The sequence below is a fragment of the Buteo buteo genome, chromosome 4 (assembly GCF_964188355.1).
Source record: "Buteo buteo chromosome 4, bButBut1.hap1.1, whole genome shotgun sequence".
NCBI lineage: Eukaryota > Metazoa > Chordata > Aves > Accipitriformes > Accipitridae > Buteo > Buteo buteo.
In genome coordinates this window covers 16,411,201-16,433,302 of record NC_134174.1, presented here as the reverse complement: position 1 = coordinate 16,433,302, position 22,102 = coordinate 16,411,201, and the positions used below count along the sequence as shown (strand labels likewise).

General features: G+C 43.5%; 1 protein-coding gene across 1 annotated transcript in view; it reads right to left on the bottom strand.

Moving 5' to 3' along the window:
* Positions 1–5,087: 5,087 nt before the first annotated feature.
* Positions 5,088–22,102, bottom strand: part of SLC2A13 (solute carrier family 2 member 13) — a 164,357-nt gene continuing 147,342 nt past the window's right edge. The window contains exons 8-10 of the mRNA XM_075024879.1: positions 12,951–13,072; positions 12,665–12,817; positions 5,088–11,515 (exon numbers count right to left, since the gene is read on the bottom strand). Of these exons, the coding sequence (XP_074880980.1) occupies positions 11,289–11,515; positions 12,665–12,817; positions 12,951–13,072 (502 nt within the window). The 3' untranslated portion in view covers positions 5,088–11,288. The remainder of the gene's footprint in view (positions 11,516–12,664; positions 12,818–12,950; positions 13,073–22,102) is intronic.

Genomic DNA, 22,102 nt, shown 5'->3' with positions numbered 1-22,102 from the left:
CCCAGGCTGGGGATGGGGGGATAAACCGTGCCAGGTAGGTGACCCCAGGGAAGCTGTGCCTGCTCACAGCAGCTGCTGCAGACGGAGGCAGCCGCTGCCTGCAGCGGTTTCCTCCCTGTGCTGTGAGCCAGGCAGGAGCCTGGGGCTGGAGAAGGAGCTGCAGGCACGTGAGGAACGAACCTGGGTGCTGCCGTCCCGCTCTGCCGCCACCTCCTCGGAACACATCTCCTGCCTCCGCTCACCCACGTTTCCCTGCAGCAATGAAGAGCAGAGGCGCTTCACGCTGACACCAGCTCGACCCTGAGCTCACCGCAGCGGCAGTGCCTTGGCCGTGGTAGCTCTGGCTTGGCTAAAAATGGGCAGTGATCGCTCTCCCACTAGGAACCTGGGGGGGTCCCCGATGCCCTCAGTGTCTCCCTGTGAATCCCACCCACCATAATGAAACTTGACATACAGAGATAACATAAAATAACTTATCTCAGCTGGTACCAGGCTGGGGGTAGCAGTCATCAGCCACCCAGTTTACAAAAACTTTGCTTGCTCTTGATTTTTTCCATCATTTTTAGCAGTCCATGAGAGGAGAGTGGTAGGGACACCAGCACCAGCCCCAGCTTAGCTGCGATACTGCATGGTGCAGCCACCTCTCTCTCTGCTCCCCAGCCAGCCCGGGGGCTGTGGGTACCCTGAACATCAGGGAGAGCACGGGGGAGCCACGGGGCTCTGACCGCAGTCACATCTTGTGACAGTCCAGTAACAGGGCACACTGTCATATCAGGCATCCTGGACAAAACGAAGGAGCTCATCGGGCGCAGTCAGACGGGGTTTGATGCCATCAAGCCACGGAAAGATTAAAACAAGCACCAATTTCACAGCAAGGCTTACTCCAAAGCACCAATTCCAGTGGGGACCAGGCCACGACTGCCACTTTGGGGGTGGAGAAGTCATCTCACGATTGCAGGACGGCACATTACATGACTGCCGACAACCTCCCCTTTTGCAACTACAGCGACGTTACGTAACGCTGAGTGAAGGATTCAGGCCAACAACCTGAACACAGAATTTGGTGACAGCTGGCCGGGGATGTGGGGTCTCACCAGCCTCAGCTGTGGAAACAGCTTTGAGAAAAAGGAAAGGCTGCAGGGGTGGGAATGCAAATGTCACAGCACTGTCCAAGGGGACCGGTGAGACATGTAAGACAGGTCAGGCAGGACAGCATCAGTCCTGAGCATTGTAATGCAAACCCTGATACAATTTTGGAGAACAGGACTAAAACACAGGTCAGCTGCGCTACAGCAGCCTGTTCACCACCCACACTTCATGTTTTGCCTGGTGGAGTCTGAACCGGCCCAGTCCATGCCCCTCACTGGGGTTTCTGGGGGTGCTGGAAGCCTGTGTCACACTGCTGGGGTGCTGCTCTCCCCTCTTGCACTCCAGGAGCTTCCCTGTGCTCCTCTCTCAGGGCACCCACAGCCACTGTGGGAGCTGGGGAAGGGCTTGGCACGGGGCGCCTTGTGGGGACCTCTTAGTGGACTGGAGGACCCTTTCCTCAGGTATCTGGGGCGATGATGACCTACACCAGTAACACAAAATCAGGGAGATGGTGAGGAGCAACACTGACAGAGGCTACAAGCAAACAATCAGCAATTGGGTCCATTTAAACAAAATGCACCCAAATGTCCTCAAGCGTGAGGGCGCCCTGTTGAGAAGGAGAAGGGCAGGACATGCCAGCAGGGCTCGGCCTGGAGCGTGGTGCTGAGGGCTCGCCCCGCACCTGCGCCTTGCCACCACGCATGAACAGGCAAAGGCAGCCAGGGACGGGGAGGCAGGTATGGGAACTAGGGTAATTCTCTATATGTGGTCTTGATAGATTAAGCAGTGAACAAACTGCAGTGTAGTGCCCAAGAAATGTAAAAAAAAAAAAAAAAAAGACTGAAGAACAAGCCTATGAATATCTGAGATCCTGGAAAAAAACCCCACCTTTTAGAGAGAGATTTAGACCATTCAATCTGCTTATCAAAAGATCAAAAGGAAAACCAATTTCTCCATAGAGGTGGCACCACAGGGAGCAAATACAGGCACTAAAGGATTCTGATGTGGTTTATCTACAGGAGAGTGGCAGTGCCCAGTACCCGTCCTCCTGCCCTCAGAGGGGAAGAAGGGGGACTAAGCCTCCTGGTGTCCAGGGTGAGACATCCTGGCTCTCTTCTCACTTGGTGCCCAATTGGCACAGAGGGACTGGTTCTGGAAAGTGACACTGTGTCCTGACTTGCTCAGGCATGGCAATCCATGCTGAGGTGCTCATGCAGAAGCTGCTCCATCCTCAGCCCAGAGCCCATCTTCCATCTTTGCTTCCCTGCACCCAGGACGGCTTGACACTGTTCCCTGCCATCATGCAGTGTTGTGGCAGAGGCACCGTGTCCCCACACTCTCACCCCACTCACTGTCCCCCACACCTTATTCCCTGCTTCCTTCCTCCGGCCCCTCCTAGGGATTTGTTCCTTGCTCTTTCTGCCTGTGTTTCCTTGGCAACCTGATCCAATCTCAGTTCCACGTATCACCTTCATTATGAAGTTTAGCTAATCCAGCCCCCTCTGCCCTCAAACTGCTCGTGCATCTCCAACCACCTCCCTGAGACCCACAACCCTCACTGCTCCTTCAGGCGCGGACTTACCCCACCTCTCCATCCCCCTTTCACCACCTTTGATGAAATTTAAGCAAGTGCAGAAACTCTTTCCAACAGGGATGGCCACGTGGTTCACCGCTTTGCTGAAAGAGGGAGGGCCTTAATTTTTCCTTCTCAAATGTGAGCCCCCCCCAAGGGATGTGCTCCCCAGCACCAGGGCGCTGCAGCTTCTACTCTCCTTACCCCACGTGCAACTCCTCTATCCTTGCAGATCTGTTTACTTGGCACTATCTTCTGAAGAATAATCTACAGAACAGGGCTTGCTTGGAAATTTTTCACTTCCCTGGCCCTTTTTCTACTTGCGGTAAAATGGACCTAAGCCCATCCCTGCGTGGTGACGGTCTTAATGTCCTATAAGACTGTAGGCAGGTCATTTTGGATGCAAGCTCCTCTTTCTTCCTTCATACGATACACGTCTTTCTGCTCCGTACAAGACATCCTGCTTTTCTTTTTGGCATTATGGACTCTGTTAGAGCATTCATGGAATACCACAGTACCCAAAATCAGAGCGTGCCAGCTAAGGCAGAGGTCTCACTCATCTGAAAAACAGATGGATCCCTGTATCCTCCTGAAACCCAACACCAAAGATTTATAAAACCATCTAACTAAAAACTCTCACCTCCCTCCAGAGGTGTCAGAGGGGATTTGGTGCCTTTTTTCCTATCAACATCAAGATGCAGAAAATATTTCTGGTAGTTCTGCAGTTAACTCTCAAAAGACAAAAGCTTTCCAAATTTCAGCTCTATACAGAGCTTCTCAATTAATTACCTGCACACGCATGGGTACCGGATAGGTCACGTACGTTAAACAAGCGAGTGAAAACCTGCCCTGGAGACCAGCTAATGAACAGCCCCATGATAAGACTGGTGGAACTGCTTATGGCAAATGCATGTGACTATTTCCCCACGGATTTCAGCTGGTTGGTTGACGAGTTGAATGCGTTAATCTATGCATCAGGAGAAGGGTTGAGATGCCATTCACTTTGGCTCAAGCGAATGTGCTGGAAGTGAAACTGCAGCAGCTGAAGAGCCCGAGTACGTTTGTGCGGGGAGCTCGGCATGGGCAGGGGGCGGCTGGAGGGACGCCAGCTCAGGGGATGATCACCGGCAGGTCTCCTCAACCAGCCCGGCAACTCAGCAGGGGACCATCAAGACCAGAGAAAAAGGACTTCATTTTTTAGGCTTACCTTTAACAGGCCCACCTACTTCCTACAAACTGTAGCAGCCTTGAAAACAGGCACGTTGTGCCATGTACAAAGCAAAGGCCGTGCAGCACCGTATGGATGACTTTGGTTCGGATGCAGCACCACCCAGCCTTGATGCCGGGGGGGTCTTATCCTGAAAATGCCCACAAAGATTCGGGAGCAAGTACTGCTACTGCCCGCAGTTCAGTTCTGCAGATGGCAGAATCCATTCGGCAGAAATCAATCCATCAGTAGTTGTTTTGTGATAGTAGCTGGAGCAGAGGGAAATGGGAGAAGGCAAAAAAAATGGAGTGACAGCAGAGCCACCAGCTTTTCATTATCCTACAAAGATGCCATGTGGTTTTGGTGACAAGTAATCTGAACTGCAGCCAGTCATCACCTTTATAAGCACTATCAGCCAGAAACCTAAAACATAACCTGTCAGTGTACAATGATTAGCTTCCTCTCTCCCCTCCCGGAGATAAGCGCCGCCACAGATACAGGTTTGCCGAGCAGTCTCCTGCTGCCAGCATCTCCCCATCAGCTGTACTGCTGCTGGCTGTGATGTCTCTGCATCCCGGGCCAAAAGGCTACAGCTCTGTCAGAGGCAACTCTGGATCTTGCATGGTTTCAGTCGTGGTACCTGCAGTAGGTGGAGGTAACAGGACCAATTTCCACTCGGTCTAATGGGTGCAATTCCTCTGCTGCACTGGGGAGCGCAGCCAGGGCAGTCCCCAGCACGGCCCCGCTACAGTCATGCTGCTCTTTGTTAATCAACCTGGTTTAAGCAATTTTCTTAATAAAACACACAGAGTTAGGACATTTCCCCATTAGAAAATAGCAACTTCTGCCCTTTCCCCAGTCAATAATCAAGTCTGAAGGTATAAACTGCTGTCACAAACTGGTCTGTGTTTGGGCAGGGGACACTGAAAACCCACGGGGGGACATCGGGACAGTCAGCAGCTCTGCACAGCTGCATTCAGCTCTTCAAACAATTCCTCCAGGAAGGGACACTTGCCTGGTGTGCCATCATCACTGAAACGCTCTCTGGTTTGAAGCATACCATATTAAGATCATATTTAAAGTTATTCTTACCCTTCACTTATTTCAGGCAAGCCCATGAGCTATTTTAGCTCATTTTGCTGAGTCACGCGATTTTGCAGCTCTAAAAGGCGACCTGAATACCCGAACAAAGGAAACCTTGAGAAAGATTCTGTAATTAAGTATCTCACCTTTTATTTTGTTCATTTACACTTCTGGCACTGACAATTCTTTGAAGATATTTATTTTTATGTAAAGACCAAATTTCATTAAAGCAATCAGAACTGAAGTCAATTAAATAATTTTACATCACTTAAGTTTCAGAAAATGTACAACACTTTCATACATTATAGGCTTGACTGGTTGCAAAAGGAAATGGCACGTTTGACATGGTTAAGAAATAACTTGGACAACCCAACAATTAGTTTTGCCAAAACCTGTTTTGTATTGAATACCGTAACACGCGCCCAGGGATTACAGTATGCCTGATGGCGCCATATGCATGTTATTATTCAACATGGAATTGTTTCTATCAATTTGGTCTCCAATAATGTTGCAAATATTCTACATAGAATTTGTCACAGAAAGATCTGGTTAATGGTTTTGTAGGGGTGTGAGATTCACGATGGAAAGTGGAGACTCGACTCTTGCCACTTCCCAGCGATGCCCTGGACCAGCAGGACACTGAGCACATGGAGAATATCAAGCATATGAATAATCCTATTGATTTCATGGGGACTACTCAAACACTTAAAATCAAACAGATGACAGGTGTGTACTAGGCAGGGCCTGCGGTGTAACGCAGCATCCCAGCACCATGAAACCATCCTGTTTCACACCTGCTGAGGATCCATGAAGTTTCTCCTGAAGAAATCATGATGATGGTCATACATTCAGTCCTCTCCAAAGTCTGTGTAATATTTAAGGCAGCAAGAGAAATTTGCCTTTACTTTAACACTTCAGAAACTGATGTTTCCTTTAGAAACAGGCGGACGATATTCATAATTAATCTGTGCGCCCCTTATTTATATAAATGCGATGAAAGGCCAAAGCAAATTTTGACAAACTGTATCTCAACAGAATCGAGGAGTGCAACTGAACCAGAGTTGAAGCTTTACAATTACACGTGCCAGATCATTCACATGTAACATACTGTCTAGGGACAATGTGAAAAAGTGGGGATTTAGATGAAATCTGTATTCTTGAGGCCTGACGCTGGTCAAACTTTCCCTGGTGTGATTGAGCTCTACTGAAGCTGACGAGTGAGCACCTCTGCTGAGAGGTGTGAGTAAGATTAAAAACATGCCGCTGGTTCACACTAACAGTTCATTGTGGCTAAAGTATATTCTCATATACGGAACTCTGGAACACTATTAACACCCATTTACAAAACACTACAGTGATGGTTATTGGCACATAAAAAACTCCTTCTCTATATGAAAACATACACAAAATAGATAAGAACTGCCATTTTTTTCAGACTTTTAAAATCTATATATAGTTGTCTTTAAGGAGTTTTAACCCCCAGTATCACAAACGACAATATTTCTTTAACAATGTTCACCTAGATTTTACTGTGCTGACATTTGTAACACTGCCACAACCTAGACCACTTTGTGGATTACGCTTACTGTACTGTACACAAGGCGATGAGGATTGATAGAAAACCACTAAGATTTTTGCACAAAAATGTGACTTGTTAAAATCCAGAGAACGACTGAGTCACTTTATAGGCAGCAGCTACATGTAAGCTGTAAATGTTACCCGCAATAAAAACACATTTTGCCATAAAGCACATATTGTGGCATTATCTGCTTCTGGCCTGGTACACAAAGCTCAATTTTCTTCCCAATGCAGAGGAATGGGTTTGGTTAGCTTGACTCTTTCAGAAAAAAAGTGCACAAATATCTTACTCTTTAAAGTGCTTTGCAGAACTGTCTATTCTGCCTTAATTTCTACCCCGAGATCTCTCTGTGCTGTGAAGACTCTGCCTCTTTCTCATGTAGTGATGTTCAGCTAACAAAGCCTCTTATGCAAGTACAAGTAAAATTTCAAGAAGACCATGTTAGAAGAGCGCTGACATTCAGAAGTAGAAAGCTGGATATAAAGCTGAGAAGTACAGTGTCTATCTTCCACTAGCCCACTGCATGCCTGTGGGACTGCACCAGCACCCTCATGGCCGAAGGAAAGACCCTTGCTCAGGGCCTGTAGCAGCCCCTGAAAGTCAAAACTTCTCCCCAGTGCTCAACCCAAGTGACTAAGAAGGGCAAAAGAGATTTCACCAAGGAAAAAAGTACTAGCTTTGCAAACTCCGTTGCCATGTTCTCACCTCCACGTAGGCATGGGAGAGGAGCACTGGTGTGCTTCTTGCCCCTTAGTCTGCCAGCCCCCCGTTCCCATCCATAGGACCAACCACAGTCCCTTGGTCCCACCACCCTCCTCCCACATGGGAGACAACTCAGAGACTGCTCCTTTTGGCTACAACACCCATCTCTACTGAAACATGACTTCGTGGGGCTTTCGATGCATCATTTCTTTCTTCTCCCCTCTCAACCCTAACTCCTACACCAGTGAAATGCTGCATTTACCAACTCATGCAAAACTAAGCTGGCATTGGAACAATGATCCTTGGGATGTATCCTCTCTTGTCCCAAAATTTCTGACATGGCTGTCACTGCAATTCACAAGGTAGCAACATCTGTGAGAGGGATCCAAGGTGCACACGTAGCAATGCAACTTCAGCCCTCCAAATGCGTCCTGGGGCCTTTGTTTCTATGTCTATTTTCAAAACAGGTTTGCTTCTCTTGTTAAAAAATTATTTTGATCAACAAAGTGACAAGGGGAAGAAACAAGCGGCAAATTATCTCAAACCCCCCAACACTTTGGAATTTCAACATGGTGAACAAACTACTGCATGTGAATTAATGTGAATTGGATTTAAAAAGATTAAAAATGCATCAGGACTCGTTTCTTTCATACCAGCTGCTAGATCACAACATGTAGAGTCAGTAGATTAATCAGAATTAAAATATCTCAAGTTGTTGTGTATAGTCAATATGCCCAGCTCTACCAGCAGTATTACTCTAGCATTCCTGATGCACAGAATACCTGAATTAAGTGTGCAGTCCTTGTGAAGAAATGATTTCACATCTTCTGCAGAAAGCTTTCAATAAAACGATATTGTGCTTAGACATACTATTTATGCTACTTCATAAATTAAAATCCTGTCATAAGAAATTATTCAGCTACACTGTATTTTTATGCTTTTATCTGGAATGTTACTAAGCCTACCTTTAGCAAAAATCTCTTAAAACTTAAAATATGCACAAATATAAAAAATCTTTTCAAAATAGAAACATTTATTTAATTTTCTTCATACACTATAAATGTTCACAGATTCTAAAAATAAAACCCTAATTGCGTAAGACTCATTTCAAGTATTTGATCTCATTTTTATTACACGTGATGCTTGGTACTAGGTTCAGTATTTCTAAGGTACGGAATGTTGTCTTGGTGTAAAGCAACCCTAAAAGGAAGACCTAAACCCAACTCTGCGGGTGGGAAAGGGGGAGTGACAATAAAGAAGCCGGTATATTTTGCACCCTCATAGCCAGCAGCAATGATGAATAAAATGTGTGCATTTCAATCGTTTTGCCTCGAGAAAAAGCGCATGGGATGCAAACCTTCACAAAACTGCTTTCAGTAAGATCGAACTTGTTGTGTGAGAAAACGAGCCCAGTGCTGTATGCAACTGAGTGCCACTTTTGAGAACGTCCGTGAAACAAGGCTGGCAGAGAGAGATGGTCTTCTGCTGCTAAAAAGCCCCAGCACTACCTGCAAAACAGAAGAGGCTGATCTTGTGACAGCAATCTTTCCAGTCACTCTGCTTTGGTTATACCCAATAAAAGCAGCGGTTTTCTCTGCCTGTGGACACAAGCGCGAGGTGAGCACTGACACTGTGCCGGTGCAGGGACACCCTCCCTGGCTTACACCCTGCTCCAGCAAAACACATCCAGCAAGGGAACGTTCATAGGTGTATCGGTGAGTGTGGGCTTATGCTTTTGGGAGGATCAGAACCATAAGTCCCTATTCTCAAAAGCCAGTAGATACCCACTTAAACCTATCAACCACGTAAGAACAGGTTGGGCGCTACACACCTATTCACACGCTGTTCTGGGTAATGAAACTGTTCCAAATAAGGGTCTTTGAACACACATTTTTTGGCTTCAGGAAGAAACCAATTTGTCCTTAAAACTATTTTGTTCTTGTCTGTGCCAAGTATCCCTTTTTATCATTTCAGGTACTGCACCTTCGGTGAAGGTTTCAAAGAGGTGACAACCTAATGGAGACATCCTGCTGAGGGTGCATTTGTAGATAGGTCTGGAGACCTGAGCATTTTCAACAGCTGGTGCTTTCAAGCATAAAAATATTGTGCGCTTAAAGGGGAGGCAAGATGGAAGGCGTGAGAATCCAGCCCTCTCACTGCGCAAGGTCGATGTTCAAGGTCGAGCCACTCTTCGCAATGATCAGTTTGAAATTCCCTCTGTCTGCTATGCTTTCCCCTTTTAGTCCCAGTCAAGTCACAGAAGGATGGTTTAAAATGTTTTCTTTCCAAAAATATTTCTTTGACTAATGATGTAAAAAAAGAAAATAACACAAAATACTCCCAATGGCTGAAGGTCAATAATTGGAGAGTAAGAACTCCCCCCACAGAAGATCAGATAACATAATGTCAGACTTACTTACAACAACAAAACCCCACATTATCCAATAAAAATAATTTAGTAACAAATGTCCAGTCTCAGTTTTGATAGTAATACTACATTCAAAGTATTTTTCAACTCAAGAAAAGCCCACAAAGCCAATCTATAAAAGCTAATGAATCCAACAACTTCTTTTAATCTTTACACAATGAAAAATAAATGTATTTTTACCAAATAAATGGGGGGCAGCCCACAGGCAGAGGAGGTTTTCCACATTCTTTCATGAAGCAAATGTTTCAAAGATAAGAATTTGAATTGTTGATGCTTTCAAACTCGTATCTCTGAAGACTTAAAGCGGTGAGGACAGGGCAAGGAAAAAAAACCCATAATATTTTTATGTAGCTGCATAAAATTCAATTTGCCAAGGCAAGCAATCATGGCAGGTGAATAAAACCCCATTCATATTTTCATTACTATGCTAAAGGCAGCCAAGTTGATTTTTGTGCCTGACATTTTCTTGACAATTTTGCAATGCTTCGGTAAGGCAGTTAATATGAGATGTAGGCTTCTGCCCATTGCTAATATTTCTCTTTAGATCCAGCAAGACACTGGTTGACTAAGGGCATTTGAAGAAATAATGTGCTGGGATTCATTTACTCTGCACATATGAAGATAAACTGAAGGCAATATGATTATTCATGAGCAAAAGGTGCAGGAGGGACAACCACTGTGCATTTAGCAGCACAAAACCTCTCCCCTCCTTTTCTTTCTTTTAGCTAATGATATTTTGTGTTCAAAACTAGGCACAAACCCAAACATTCAAATGCAAAAAAGGAAAACAAAAATAATTTTTTTCCAACTAACTGAAGCCTCTACATTGTACCTAGCAATATATACCAGTTCATTTGTATGTGCGGTCACATACTTAGCTCTGTTTTCTGCTGTCAGGTAGTTAATTTTGGCAGTTTCTCTCACAAACACCAACTCCCAACTGTAGTGTGTACTTAAGAGCAGCAGTGCCTAGATAACCTGGTGTAACACAGACATACGCCACCCTAGTGAACCTCCACCCAGGTGAGTGTGGCTCTTGTTATCTCAAATAAATAAAAATGGAAAGTCTCTTAGGGTAAATTTGGGAAATGTTCCCTCTGATAGATATAGCAGATGTTTGTATTTTCCTAATCAGTTAAACCTTTTAAATAGCTACCATTACAGCAGCTTCTGCATTCGCCATTCATTGTATTGCACAGCGGAGCTATTTCCTAAGCTGTATGGGATGGGGATCCAACAGATGTCAGCTGCTTCCTGATTAGCTTCCTTTTATTTTATCTTTTTTCAGTATTGAAGATAAGGACAACCCCTGACCATCTAGGATAGCCTTCTGTATTCATCTGGTAGAGTGCACCCTACTAAATACTTCGGGACGGTGCAGTGTCGCAGACACTCAGTGAATTCACCTAATTGTGGAATTCAATCTCTTTTGGAAGCCATTGCTTTTAGTTATCAAGAAAACACTAGCATATTGAAATTCCTCCCAAATGGAGCAGTTTTGAACATGAAGGCATTTTTAACTAGACAGTAGAAAGGAGAACCAGACCAGAAGCAGGGCAGTGAGGTCATCAGAGCTGCTTTTCCCCCAGAAGGCTTTTAAATGATTAAATACATCAGCAGCTGAAAATTATTCCACATCAGAAGCATCATTGTCAGAAAGATGGTAATTACTTCCTTTCACCCGAATATACTCGATATACCTCCCTTCATCAGAATCTGACATACCACATGTACATAGCCTGTTTTCAAACAAAGATTCAATTTCCTCTAGTTTTTTTCCTTTAGTCTCAGGAAGGCAGCCGTAGATAAAAACCAGTCCCAAGGCAGCAAACCCTGCGTAGAGGAAGAAGGCTCCTGCAATGTAAAACAATATGCATAGTCGGTTACAGAAGTTCGCATCCCTTCTCTGCTCCAGAGCAGAGGGAGTGGCAGAAGCAGCAGGCTGCAGATATCAAAGGAGTGTGTAAAAGCAAAGGTTGGAGTGGCATTGTTAAAACAACCAGCTGCAGGGCTGTGGGGGTAGAAGGCCGCTTTATTGCATCATTCCGCAATGGAGTAAATTAACAAAAGCAATTTCAGTTCACATGGAAGATAATACACATACTTTCTGGGCAAGTCATTCTGCTGTTAAAATAAACAGCAATTAAACAATTGCATACCCAATAAAAAAAGGCAGATACAAAAGGCAAGAGCCTTCTTAGTTTATCTTAACAGCAAAGGATACACTAAGACAACCCCCCAAAATGAGAAACTTTAGCAAAAAAGAAATAGTCAGGATGAAAATAATGCTTGTGACTCTTACAACTAATTATTATTTGAAAGTCCTCTGCAGAGACAATTAGCAGTGAGAAAGAGCTCATTCCCCCCCGCAACCCACCATACCTAAGGGGGCAGAGAAGATACCAAAGGACCAACAAACATTTACCTGCCATGTGTTTCTAGACTGTTGACTCAAAGGAATAACACGTAGAGCTGAAACACTCTGTACTAGTAATGGTGTAAAGGTCACATCAACTCCCTAGCAGCTTAATGTAATTTAAATGATGTGTACTGGAGTGGCTGAGCAGTAATCTGACAAACTCTCTGCAGGCTCCAGCAGACAGGACTTAATCAACAGCTGGGAGTGGGGCAGTAGCATCTTACACAGCTATTTCTGAAAGGAACATCTGATATTGGTCTTGGATGCCATCATAAATTGGAAAATTGCAGATGCTGTCTCTTTAAGTGGCAATCAACATATTTCACTAAGTCAAAGATGCTTTTTTTCCAGCTTCCCTGTTTTAATCAACTGTCTAGGCTCTCTGTTAAGGACAGCAAGAAACATTTATTATGAAAGCTGGACCAAACTCTATGATCCAGGCAGGTCGTATCAGGTCTCTAGTCTTACTAAACCATGGTGGATTGATAACACTGCATTCACAGTTGACATTTCATAGCAAAACCAACGGAGTAACCCAGAATCAGTAGAAAAATCTATGCACACAAATGCATATTGTTTCTTACCATAGTATGTCAGATATTCGGCTGTATGCAGAAATGTCAGTGACACGAGCACATTGAAAACCCAGTTGACTCCAGAAGAACATGCGTTTCCTGTACTTCTAGCCCAAAGTGGGTAAATTTCAGAATTGACGGTCCAGGGCATAGGACCCATCCCTAAGAATTAGGAAAAAAGATTAACCTCAGTTTAGTGGCTGGACTCAAAAGTAAACTTAACATGTAGCCTCACTATTCGACATTTTACCTTTACAATTTTTTAACTCATATGCGAAAACAAACATTTGCTTACCAGGTGCAAAGAAAATCAAGTACAAAATAAGGCCCAGAAGTGCTGTCCAAGAGTATGGAGTGGGGCAGAAATTGTATGCCCAAAACAAGTCTTCCTTTTTGAATACTGTTTCATTTGAACACCTGAAAAATAACAAAAAACTTCATATTAAAGAATTTTTAGAGAAATGGGTGACATCTCAATATAAACACGGCATGTAGTGTCTTATGAAAAGCTGACAAATGCACAATTAAGATGAAAAAACTTCTTCCCTGTTAATTTATCAAGATCTTTGAGCCAAGTCTCACATTCAGAAATGTGTTTTTTCCCAAGCCTGGTCTTTGGAAGAGGAACCAGCAGAACATCCCTGAATTTAAACACTTGCCTTGTATCTACAGATCTCCTTCAAATGACTAGTCTTTACTATGCAAGTGGTCATACCAAAGTCGATGAGACTGTTCACATGAATATCACAGTGCAAAATGAGCTGCAGCAGCAAAAGATGCCGCATGCAAGGATTTAAGGTCAAATGGAAGTTAGTCATTATGTCATTGATGAACTAACTATATGCTGCACACTTCAGGCATAATCAGTGATGCCTATAGAGTGTGCCAAGGTTGAGTGAAGTTATAAGGAAGAGAGGCGTATACTTTCTTTTCTACACAGTGAAATAATTTAGAAAGAAGTAGTATTTCTAATTAGACAGTAAAAATAAGAAACAGACCAGAGTTAAACTGTGCCTGGTCTACTGAAAAAAAAGTGTCTCTATTCCAAGGACTATGTGGAAATGACATATTTTGAGGAATAGGTATAAAATCAGGTATTTCCATCTGACTGCCAACATTATATTTTAAGGGAATACTGGCAACTATATTTTTTGTTATGTAATTTTTTTTAAAAATTAGCATTGGTTTAAAGGGACAAGTAATGAGTGTAACTAGAGAAACTTTTCAGCTGCAACCACATCAATTGCTACAGTTGAAAAAACATGTACTTTGGGGAGAGAAGACTTAGGCAGACACCACCCTTTCATATGCAAACAATGTTATTTACTTGAACAGAAGAAATCACAAAGAGATGAACATCTGTCTGGGTTACGACTTCCAGATCAGCTGAGCACTTACGTGAAGGATATGACCTTCTTCACAGTAGGAAAACAAGAAGGAAGATGCATGCAATGGGTGACAGCGGGGCAACAAGTGGCGAGATGGTGGAGCAACGGACACCCTGAAATGTTTCAGAGGACCTACCACCATTGCAGTTGACTTTAAAAAGCAAATTCCAACAAAACACTTCTCTTCTAACTTTTTTGTTAAGAAACAACCAGACAGGCCCAGGTTGAACAGTGTTGTGGTTTAACCCCAGCCAGCAACTAAGCACCACGCAGCTGCTCACTCAATCCCCCCCCCCCCAGTGGGATGGGGGAGAAAATCAGGAAAAGAAGTAAAACTCGTGGGTTGAGATAAGAACGGTTTAATAGAACAGAAAAGAAGAAACTAATAATGATAATGATAACACTTATAAAATGACAACAGCAATAATAAAAGGATTGGAATGTACAAATGATGCGCAGTGCAATTGCTCACCACCCGCTGACCAACACCCAGCTAGTCCCTGAGCGGCGATCCCCCCCCCCCCCCTCCACTTCCCAGTTCCTATACTAGATGGGACGTCCCATGGTATGGAATACACCGTTGGCCAGTTTGGGTCAGCTGCCCTGGCTGTGTCCTGTGCCAACTTCTTGTGTCCCTCCAGCTTTCTCACTGGCTGGGCATGAGAAGCTGAAAAATCCTTGACTTTAGTCTAAACACTACTGAGCAACAACTGAAAACATCAGTGTTATCAACATTCTTCACATACTGAACTCAAAACATAGCACTGTACCAGCTACTAGAAAGACAGTTAACTCTATCCCAGCTGAAACCAGGACAAACAGGAATGTGCTAAGCACTGATGGCCAACCCACCACCACTCCTGGGGCAGAAATCCTCCTTAACTTGGCACGGATGTACCAACAGAACAATATTTAAAGCAGGATATCACCGTGAAGTCCCAAACCCAATTTCAGGACAGCTGGAAATCCAAAGTTCAAATTTCAAATACGTTTAAAAGAGAGAGGTTAACCCAACAAATACTGGAAAAACGTGCATCTGAAACCCCAGCCAAACCCTAACGCTGCCTTAATGGCAGTAAGCTATAAGATTTGCAGTTCCACCTTGCAGTTGAGCAGCACCTGACCAAGCGGAGCCAGTGTTCCCTGGAGAAATGCCGAGCCCTTGATGTGCTGCCAGCAAAGCAGCCAGTGCCTGCATGCACCATTCCACCCTCCCCAGCCCTGCCTTGCTGAGGTCCCCCAGAAAGGCCATCTCATCCACTGCATACAGATTCACTTTCAGTCTTGAGGTGAAAAACACATAGAAAACAGGCCAACTGAACATCCCTCTGAAAGGTACGTCCCTCCTGCCCAGATACAACAACAGGCTCGTGGCCTCAGCTGCTGCCCGGCCACTGGAGCACCCATCAGCCTAAGACACCAGCAGCTTCCATGACAGATTTTTCACCTTTTCTCAGCCAAAAGTACTGCTGCCATGCTTGCCACTTCTTCATCTTGCTTCTAAGCATCACCCCAGGTTCCTTCTTCTGTCACTTTGCTCTTTCATGGGTCAGGTCAGCATCTCTTTCTAAGTTACGAGTGTGAGACATAGATGATTCCCTGTTAGTGTCTACCCTGATGCTTCCCCACCATTCTACATACTCCTCCCTGCGTGCAGGTTAAATCAAGTTTGAGCTGTGCCTCAAGTACAAGACGTATAGAAGACTGAACTGTGCTGGAGAACCATCCATATGTTTAAACTGTAAGTTCCTTACATGTTAAGGAAATGGTGTTTGAAAGGTTAATTTCTGAACACCCAGTGATCCTCTTGCCACCTCCCGCTCGGCCCTTCATAGCTGCCCGCTCTGCATCTGCACCACTGCTGGATCGCAGGATTGCTCAGTTTCTGTTAATCTACTTTCATTTGCAGGTGTTTGGTAATGAATACAAGCTGATTAGCATTTTAAAACATCTTGATGTTGAAATTAGTTCCTCCGTTCTGCCCAGCCAGAACGGCAGCTCCTCAGAGAGGAGTCTCACGCTTTCTCTCAAATGCTACTGTAAACAAAGACCTACTTGGTTTCTTATCCTGCATCCATCTCTATCAGCACAAACCAACCTGCTGACTCATACAGACACAACTGCCAGGAGGTCTGGATGTTTCCTTCCCCTACCATCTTTCCCTAGATATGTCCTACTTTTGACAGAGTGGAACAAAAATGATACAAGGGAAAACCAGACGTCTCCAGAGCCTCCTATGGCTGAAGCCACTCATCTATTCTCCTCTGTCTGTCCATAACTGAGAGGAAATTCTGTTGCAGGAAAGCAGATTCAGTGCACTGAAACAGGAAAAACAGCACTTGAGACTAGATTTAACAGAAACCTTGCAGTAATAAACTGTGCTTTGCTTATCCTTCAGTAGTACCCAGAGTAAAAGCAAAGATATCTGCATTTGCTGGCATTGCTGGGTACGTTCAAAAATAACACTCCTTCAAGGCTGCGTATTTGTTCAAGCTCTGCTACTGTGCTAATTCTGCTACATTGCTATTTCTACAGGATCTATTACTTTGCTGAAGAATATATTAATAATTACTGTATAATGTACTATCAAATAAAATTCTGAATTTCGTCTTGCACAAAGGGAGCATCTATGATGGAAAGCGGGTGAGCAGCTACCCACCACTTCACAAGCTGAAACACACAGAGGAAAATGCCCTGTAAATGACTTACAAGTAAAATGATGCAGTCAGGTACCAGTGCAAAGAGTCTGTAAATACCAGTATGCTGGGTAATAGTCGTATCAGTATAAACAGTGAAGACACACCACATCATTTCCTCTGAAATTACTGCCAAAGTGAAAACATGATAGTGCTACATTGAAGATCTTTACCATTAATTTCTTTCGTTACATATTCTCCATAGCTAATTTAAGACACACATCTGTTCTAATTAGTGAAAACCTGACCTTCCAACAGTTAATGTGAACAATTTGACTGACTGGAAATAAATCAGAACAGCAGTAGATTTCTAAATTATGGGCATTATATGCTTGGTTTCATAATCACAGAAGCCATCCTTTATCAGATACAGTCTGTAGTTCAGAAGATCTAAAGCTTTGCTCCCCAACAAATTTTAAGGATAAATTACCTTCATGCGCCACATAAAAGAAGATAAGAGAAGAAGAGCTGGTGTGGGTAGTCTAAAATGTTATTGCTAATAACAAGAGGACAAAACAGGATAGGACCATTTCCTTGATAATCAATCTAAATTTTCCTAATACTTGAGCCAATTTGGCTGTAGAATAATCCTCAAGAGCAACACTGAAAACCACAGAGAGGCAAATGGCTAGGCAGTACATAGCATAGGCAAGTGAGCACAGCACAAGACAGAGACCCAGCTGATTTTCTCCTCAAATTTCCATTATTTTTTGCTTTGCTGTAGAGTAAAAACTGTGTAGCCCTAAAGATATGGGGTTTGTGGGAATTAAATGTTTCATTCTGAACAGTTCATATATTTTTAATACGGAAGCTGCTGACTTCTCATTGTCTTTTAAGCCCTTCAGAAGCATCTTAAATGGATTTAGATCAGAAGTCTTAAAAGGTCAAAATTCAAATCAAATCAGGTTAAGGAAATAAATTACACGTAAAGACAATCACTAATGTGATCATCATCTCCTTAAAATGCTTGTTAGAACAGGCATATTCCAAAATCACACATTCTGCTCCGAGATAAACTTTAACATCAGCTGCTGATGGTACAGGAAGATTTTAGACCTAATTCATAGTTTCGCTAATCCCCATTTCTTTGTTCTAATGAGAGTAAAACTACTTAAGGACTGCTCCTATGCCAGACTTTTGTGTCTGGGTTATCAAGATGATGATAATCTACAATTTACCAACTTAGTCTCCAGTGTAACACAAATATATTCGATTTTTAAAAATCTTCTTTAGAGAGATTTTTAAAGTCTCCTGTGTAGAGTGCTAACTTTTATATCATGCCAATCCAACTGAACAATATAAATTTATGCCAAGCTTATTAACTCATCTTTTTGCCTGAAGCCTGGTCATGGAAAGGACAGAGGACCAAACAGACATACTTTAGAGCAGCTACTGTTCGGACTGAGAAAGATTTTTGTGGAAGATGCTTGGGAATAGCCAAGATTATTTATCCACAAGCAATTACTATCCTGTGGAAGAATCTGGACCTTGATATTTGGGTTAGTTCTCACAACTTCAAGCCTCTCTTTTTCTGCTAAAGATACTCAGTTGTCTGAACAGACTCCTAACTACCTTTAAATTACTTAAAGGACAGAATTTAGCAAGGTACCAGATTAATTGTGTAATAATGTAGTGGTAGTCAGACATGTAACTAAGAAGAACTTTGGAAACTGCCTGTATCCTGTCCGTCAAGTGGCCTCTCTAATCCACCCATATACATTCAAAATAGTTACATTAGCACAACCCATAAAACCAGTGAAACCATAATGTATAGTTTCACTATAAATCAGTGTATTCCGATTTAAAGAAAAATCTCTGCTCGTTTCAGTGCTTAATTTTTATATATACATATGGTAAGATGCTACCTGAAGTATCGAGCAAAGCGTAACTCTTTCCTGAAGGCGAACAGATTAATTTAAACCTGACTAATGTCTGAATCAATACGTCCTAAGCTTTCTCACGGTTCCCTAGCTACTGGCTTCTGTGCCTCAGAGAAGATGCACTGTAGCTCCACGCCCCTCTGGAGGAGTTTGCATCTCCTGCTTTGACTTTGTAGTTCATATGGAGAAATAACTCATCCATTAAACCAGATGTTGCTAAAAATATGCAGATGAAGCTTCTTATGCCAGATGATGGCAACTGAAAAAAAAACAGAAAAGAACAAACAGATGCAGCCTTGAAAAAATGTACCCATAAAATTTCATGGTATTCAGCTAGGCATTGCTTAACCTTCATTACATAAAAATACCAGTAGTGTTTTGGGACACTCATTGAAGCCTTTTGCTATAACTGGCAAAGAGTTTTTAAAATACTAGCATGCACTTCAAAAACTTGGAAAAATAGTTTAGTTCACAGCAAGAAAGCGAACTGCACCTCAGCAGACTGCTGATGCATTTGCACATGACTGAAAAACAGTCTTTATCACGCTGAGGCCTCCTGGTATAAGATCTATCCATTACACCTATAGAGCTGTGGGTGATATCCAGCACAAAGAACAGAAACCAGGGCACTTGAATGGGTAACAGTTATAGCAATTGCTGCTGTCCAAAATATTTCAAAAAATGTTAAACTAAAGAGACAAAGCCAGTTCCTTTCTCTATGCAATGCCTTCCATGCCAAGTAAGTTTAGTAGCAGCTACTAGGGCTAGAACAATACCAACAGGAAAATTATTCTCCTCAAGCTGAATGACTGGCACTTCATACTCTGCATCTGGGAAACTGAAAGCACATATTCAAAGAAAAATTAAAAAACCACACAAACGCAGAAGCTTGGTTGCTTTGCCCAATACAGAGCCAAAGATTTTAGAGATGCCTTCTTTACTGTGTGCTGTAGGGTAAGAACTGAATTTCTAATAAGGTTTTACGTTTAAATCAGCATTTCTTACAGATGTGCTTGAAGGCAGCATGTAACATATATAGAAATAACTGTCAATTATTCACACTGAGCATATTTTCCCTTACTGGCTGTTATCTTCTGATGCCTCTTTTATCTTCTTTCTAACAAAAGAAACAGAGACTCTACAGACTGCTAAAATCTCCTAAAATCAATCACAAGGAATACTTCACTATAGGTCATACACACTATTAAATTAAAAAATTACTTAGTATTTAATTTACCCAAGCAGAAGACCTTACTGAAATAATTACTTCATAGAAATACCTATCTCTAAGACATAACTGCCTTCCGTCATGCTTGGACGGGTGTACTCTCACTGAGTAAAAAACCGTCTGGATGGCCAGGTCCCAAGAGCTGTGGTGAATGGAGTTAAATCCAGTTTGTGGTTGGTCACAAGTGGTGTTCTGCAGGGCTCAGTATTGAGGTCAGTTCTCTTTAATATCTTTATCAATGATCTGGATGAGGGGATCAAGTGCACCCCAGTAAGTCTGTGGATGATACCAAGCTGGGTGGGGGTGTTGATCTGCTCGAGGGTAGGAAGGCTCTACAGAGGGATCTGGACAGGCTGGGTCAATGGGCCAAGGGCCAACTGTATGAGGTTCAACAAGGCCAAGTGCCGGGTCCCGCACTTGGGTCACAACAACCCCACGCAGCGCTACAGGCTGGGGGAAGAGTGGCTGGAAAGCTGCCCGGTGGAAAAGGACCTGGGGGTGTTGGTCGACAGCCGGCTGAATATGAGCCAGCAGTGTGCCCGGGTGGCCAAGAAGGCCAACGGCATCCTGGCCTGTGTCAGAAATGGTGTGGGCAGGAGGAGCAGGGAGGTGGTCGTCCCCCTGTACTCAGCACTGGTGAGGCCGCACCTCGAATACTGTGTTCAGTTTTGGGCCCCTCACTACAGGAAAGACATTGAGGTGCTGGAGCGTGTCCAGAGAAGGGCAACGAAGCTGGTGGAGGCTCTAGAGCACAAGTCTTGTGAAGAGTGTCTGAGGGAACTGGGGTTGTTCAGCCTGGAGAAAAGGAGGCTGAGGGGAGACCTTATCGCTCTCTACAACTACCTGAAAGGAGGTTGTAGTGAGGTGGGTGCTGGTCTCTTTTCCCAAGTAGCAAGTGATAGGACAAGAGGGAACAGCCTCAAGTTGCACCAGGGGAGGTTTAGATCGGATGTTAGGAAAAATTTCTTCACCAAAAGGCTTGTCAATCACTGGAACAGGCTGCCCAGGGAAGTGGTTGAGTCACCATCCCTGGAGGTGTTTAAAAGATGTGTAGATGTGACACTTAGGGACATGGTTTAGTGGTGGACTTGGCAGTGCTAGGCTTACATCTAGTTGGACTAGATGACCTTAAGGGTCTTTTCCAACCTAAATGATTCTATGCTTCTGTGATGCTCAGTCACGTCAGAACGCACACCTGCATGAGACTTAATATGCTGTTCTGATTTACCTCTGTTCCCAGCCACCAGGTCACAGATGTACATAATTTTTTTTACATTATTATTTATTTAGCTAAAAATCTTTAGAGAGTTTGAATTCAAACACTTGCATTTTCCCAAACTGACAAATTTCAGCTTTGCAACTGCATCTGAATTTGCCCAATAAATAGAGTGCTGGAGTTGTTATTCAATCTGAATAGACTAAGCAACAGACTACCAAATGATTGAAAACAGGAGCAATTTTTTCCCCATGACAAATAGTTTTCCAATATTAATCACATCAAAGGGATTCTTAACTGCTTGCCGTTCTGGATGTTTCAGTATTTTTGTAATCACATATTAGTGGATTCTGAGGGGTGGACAACACAGTTGCTGCATCTCTTGCCAAAGGAAGAAGCTCAGCTGTCTGACAGGGCCAGTTCGGACATTCGTTAGCCGTGGATCTGAGCAAGCAGCTTTTGTGTGATTAGAAAAAATTGATCTCCCAATGAAAAATGTTCAGTTTTGGATTTGTTTCTGGACTGAAGGTTCTCCTTCATATTGCTGTATCCTATTCCTGTCCTCTCAAAGTTCAGCCTGCTACTCCATTAGACTTCTTTTATCCTCTACTGGTGCCTTCCAAGTCCTGCTGGCCACCTCCAGGCCTTGGCTACAATTTCCCACTCTGCTGTCACACCACAAGTGTTTCAAGCTTCATTTTTCTTCGTATCTACAAGGAGGGGAGAGAGACAGAGACAAAGCTCTGCTACTAGCAGAACACTGTCCGACAAGCTTCCCTCATCGTCTTTCACGCTCTCCTTAGCTTGAGAAATGGGCTCAAACCAGGAAATGGGAGAATAACATTTATACCTAGTGTTAAAGCCCAACCGTCTGAGATTTTACAACAGCTGACAGCACCCATTAGGTACACGTGTACACCAGTCCCAGCTACAGCACACTTAAAAACTGGGAGCAGAAATAAGCACATACCAGTTTTTCATTATAGGACATAGAATTACATTATCACGCCACACACAGATTGACTTATTTTTCTTCCCA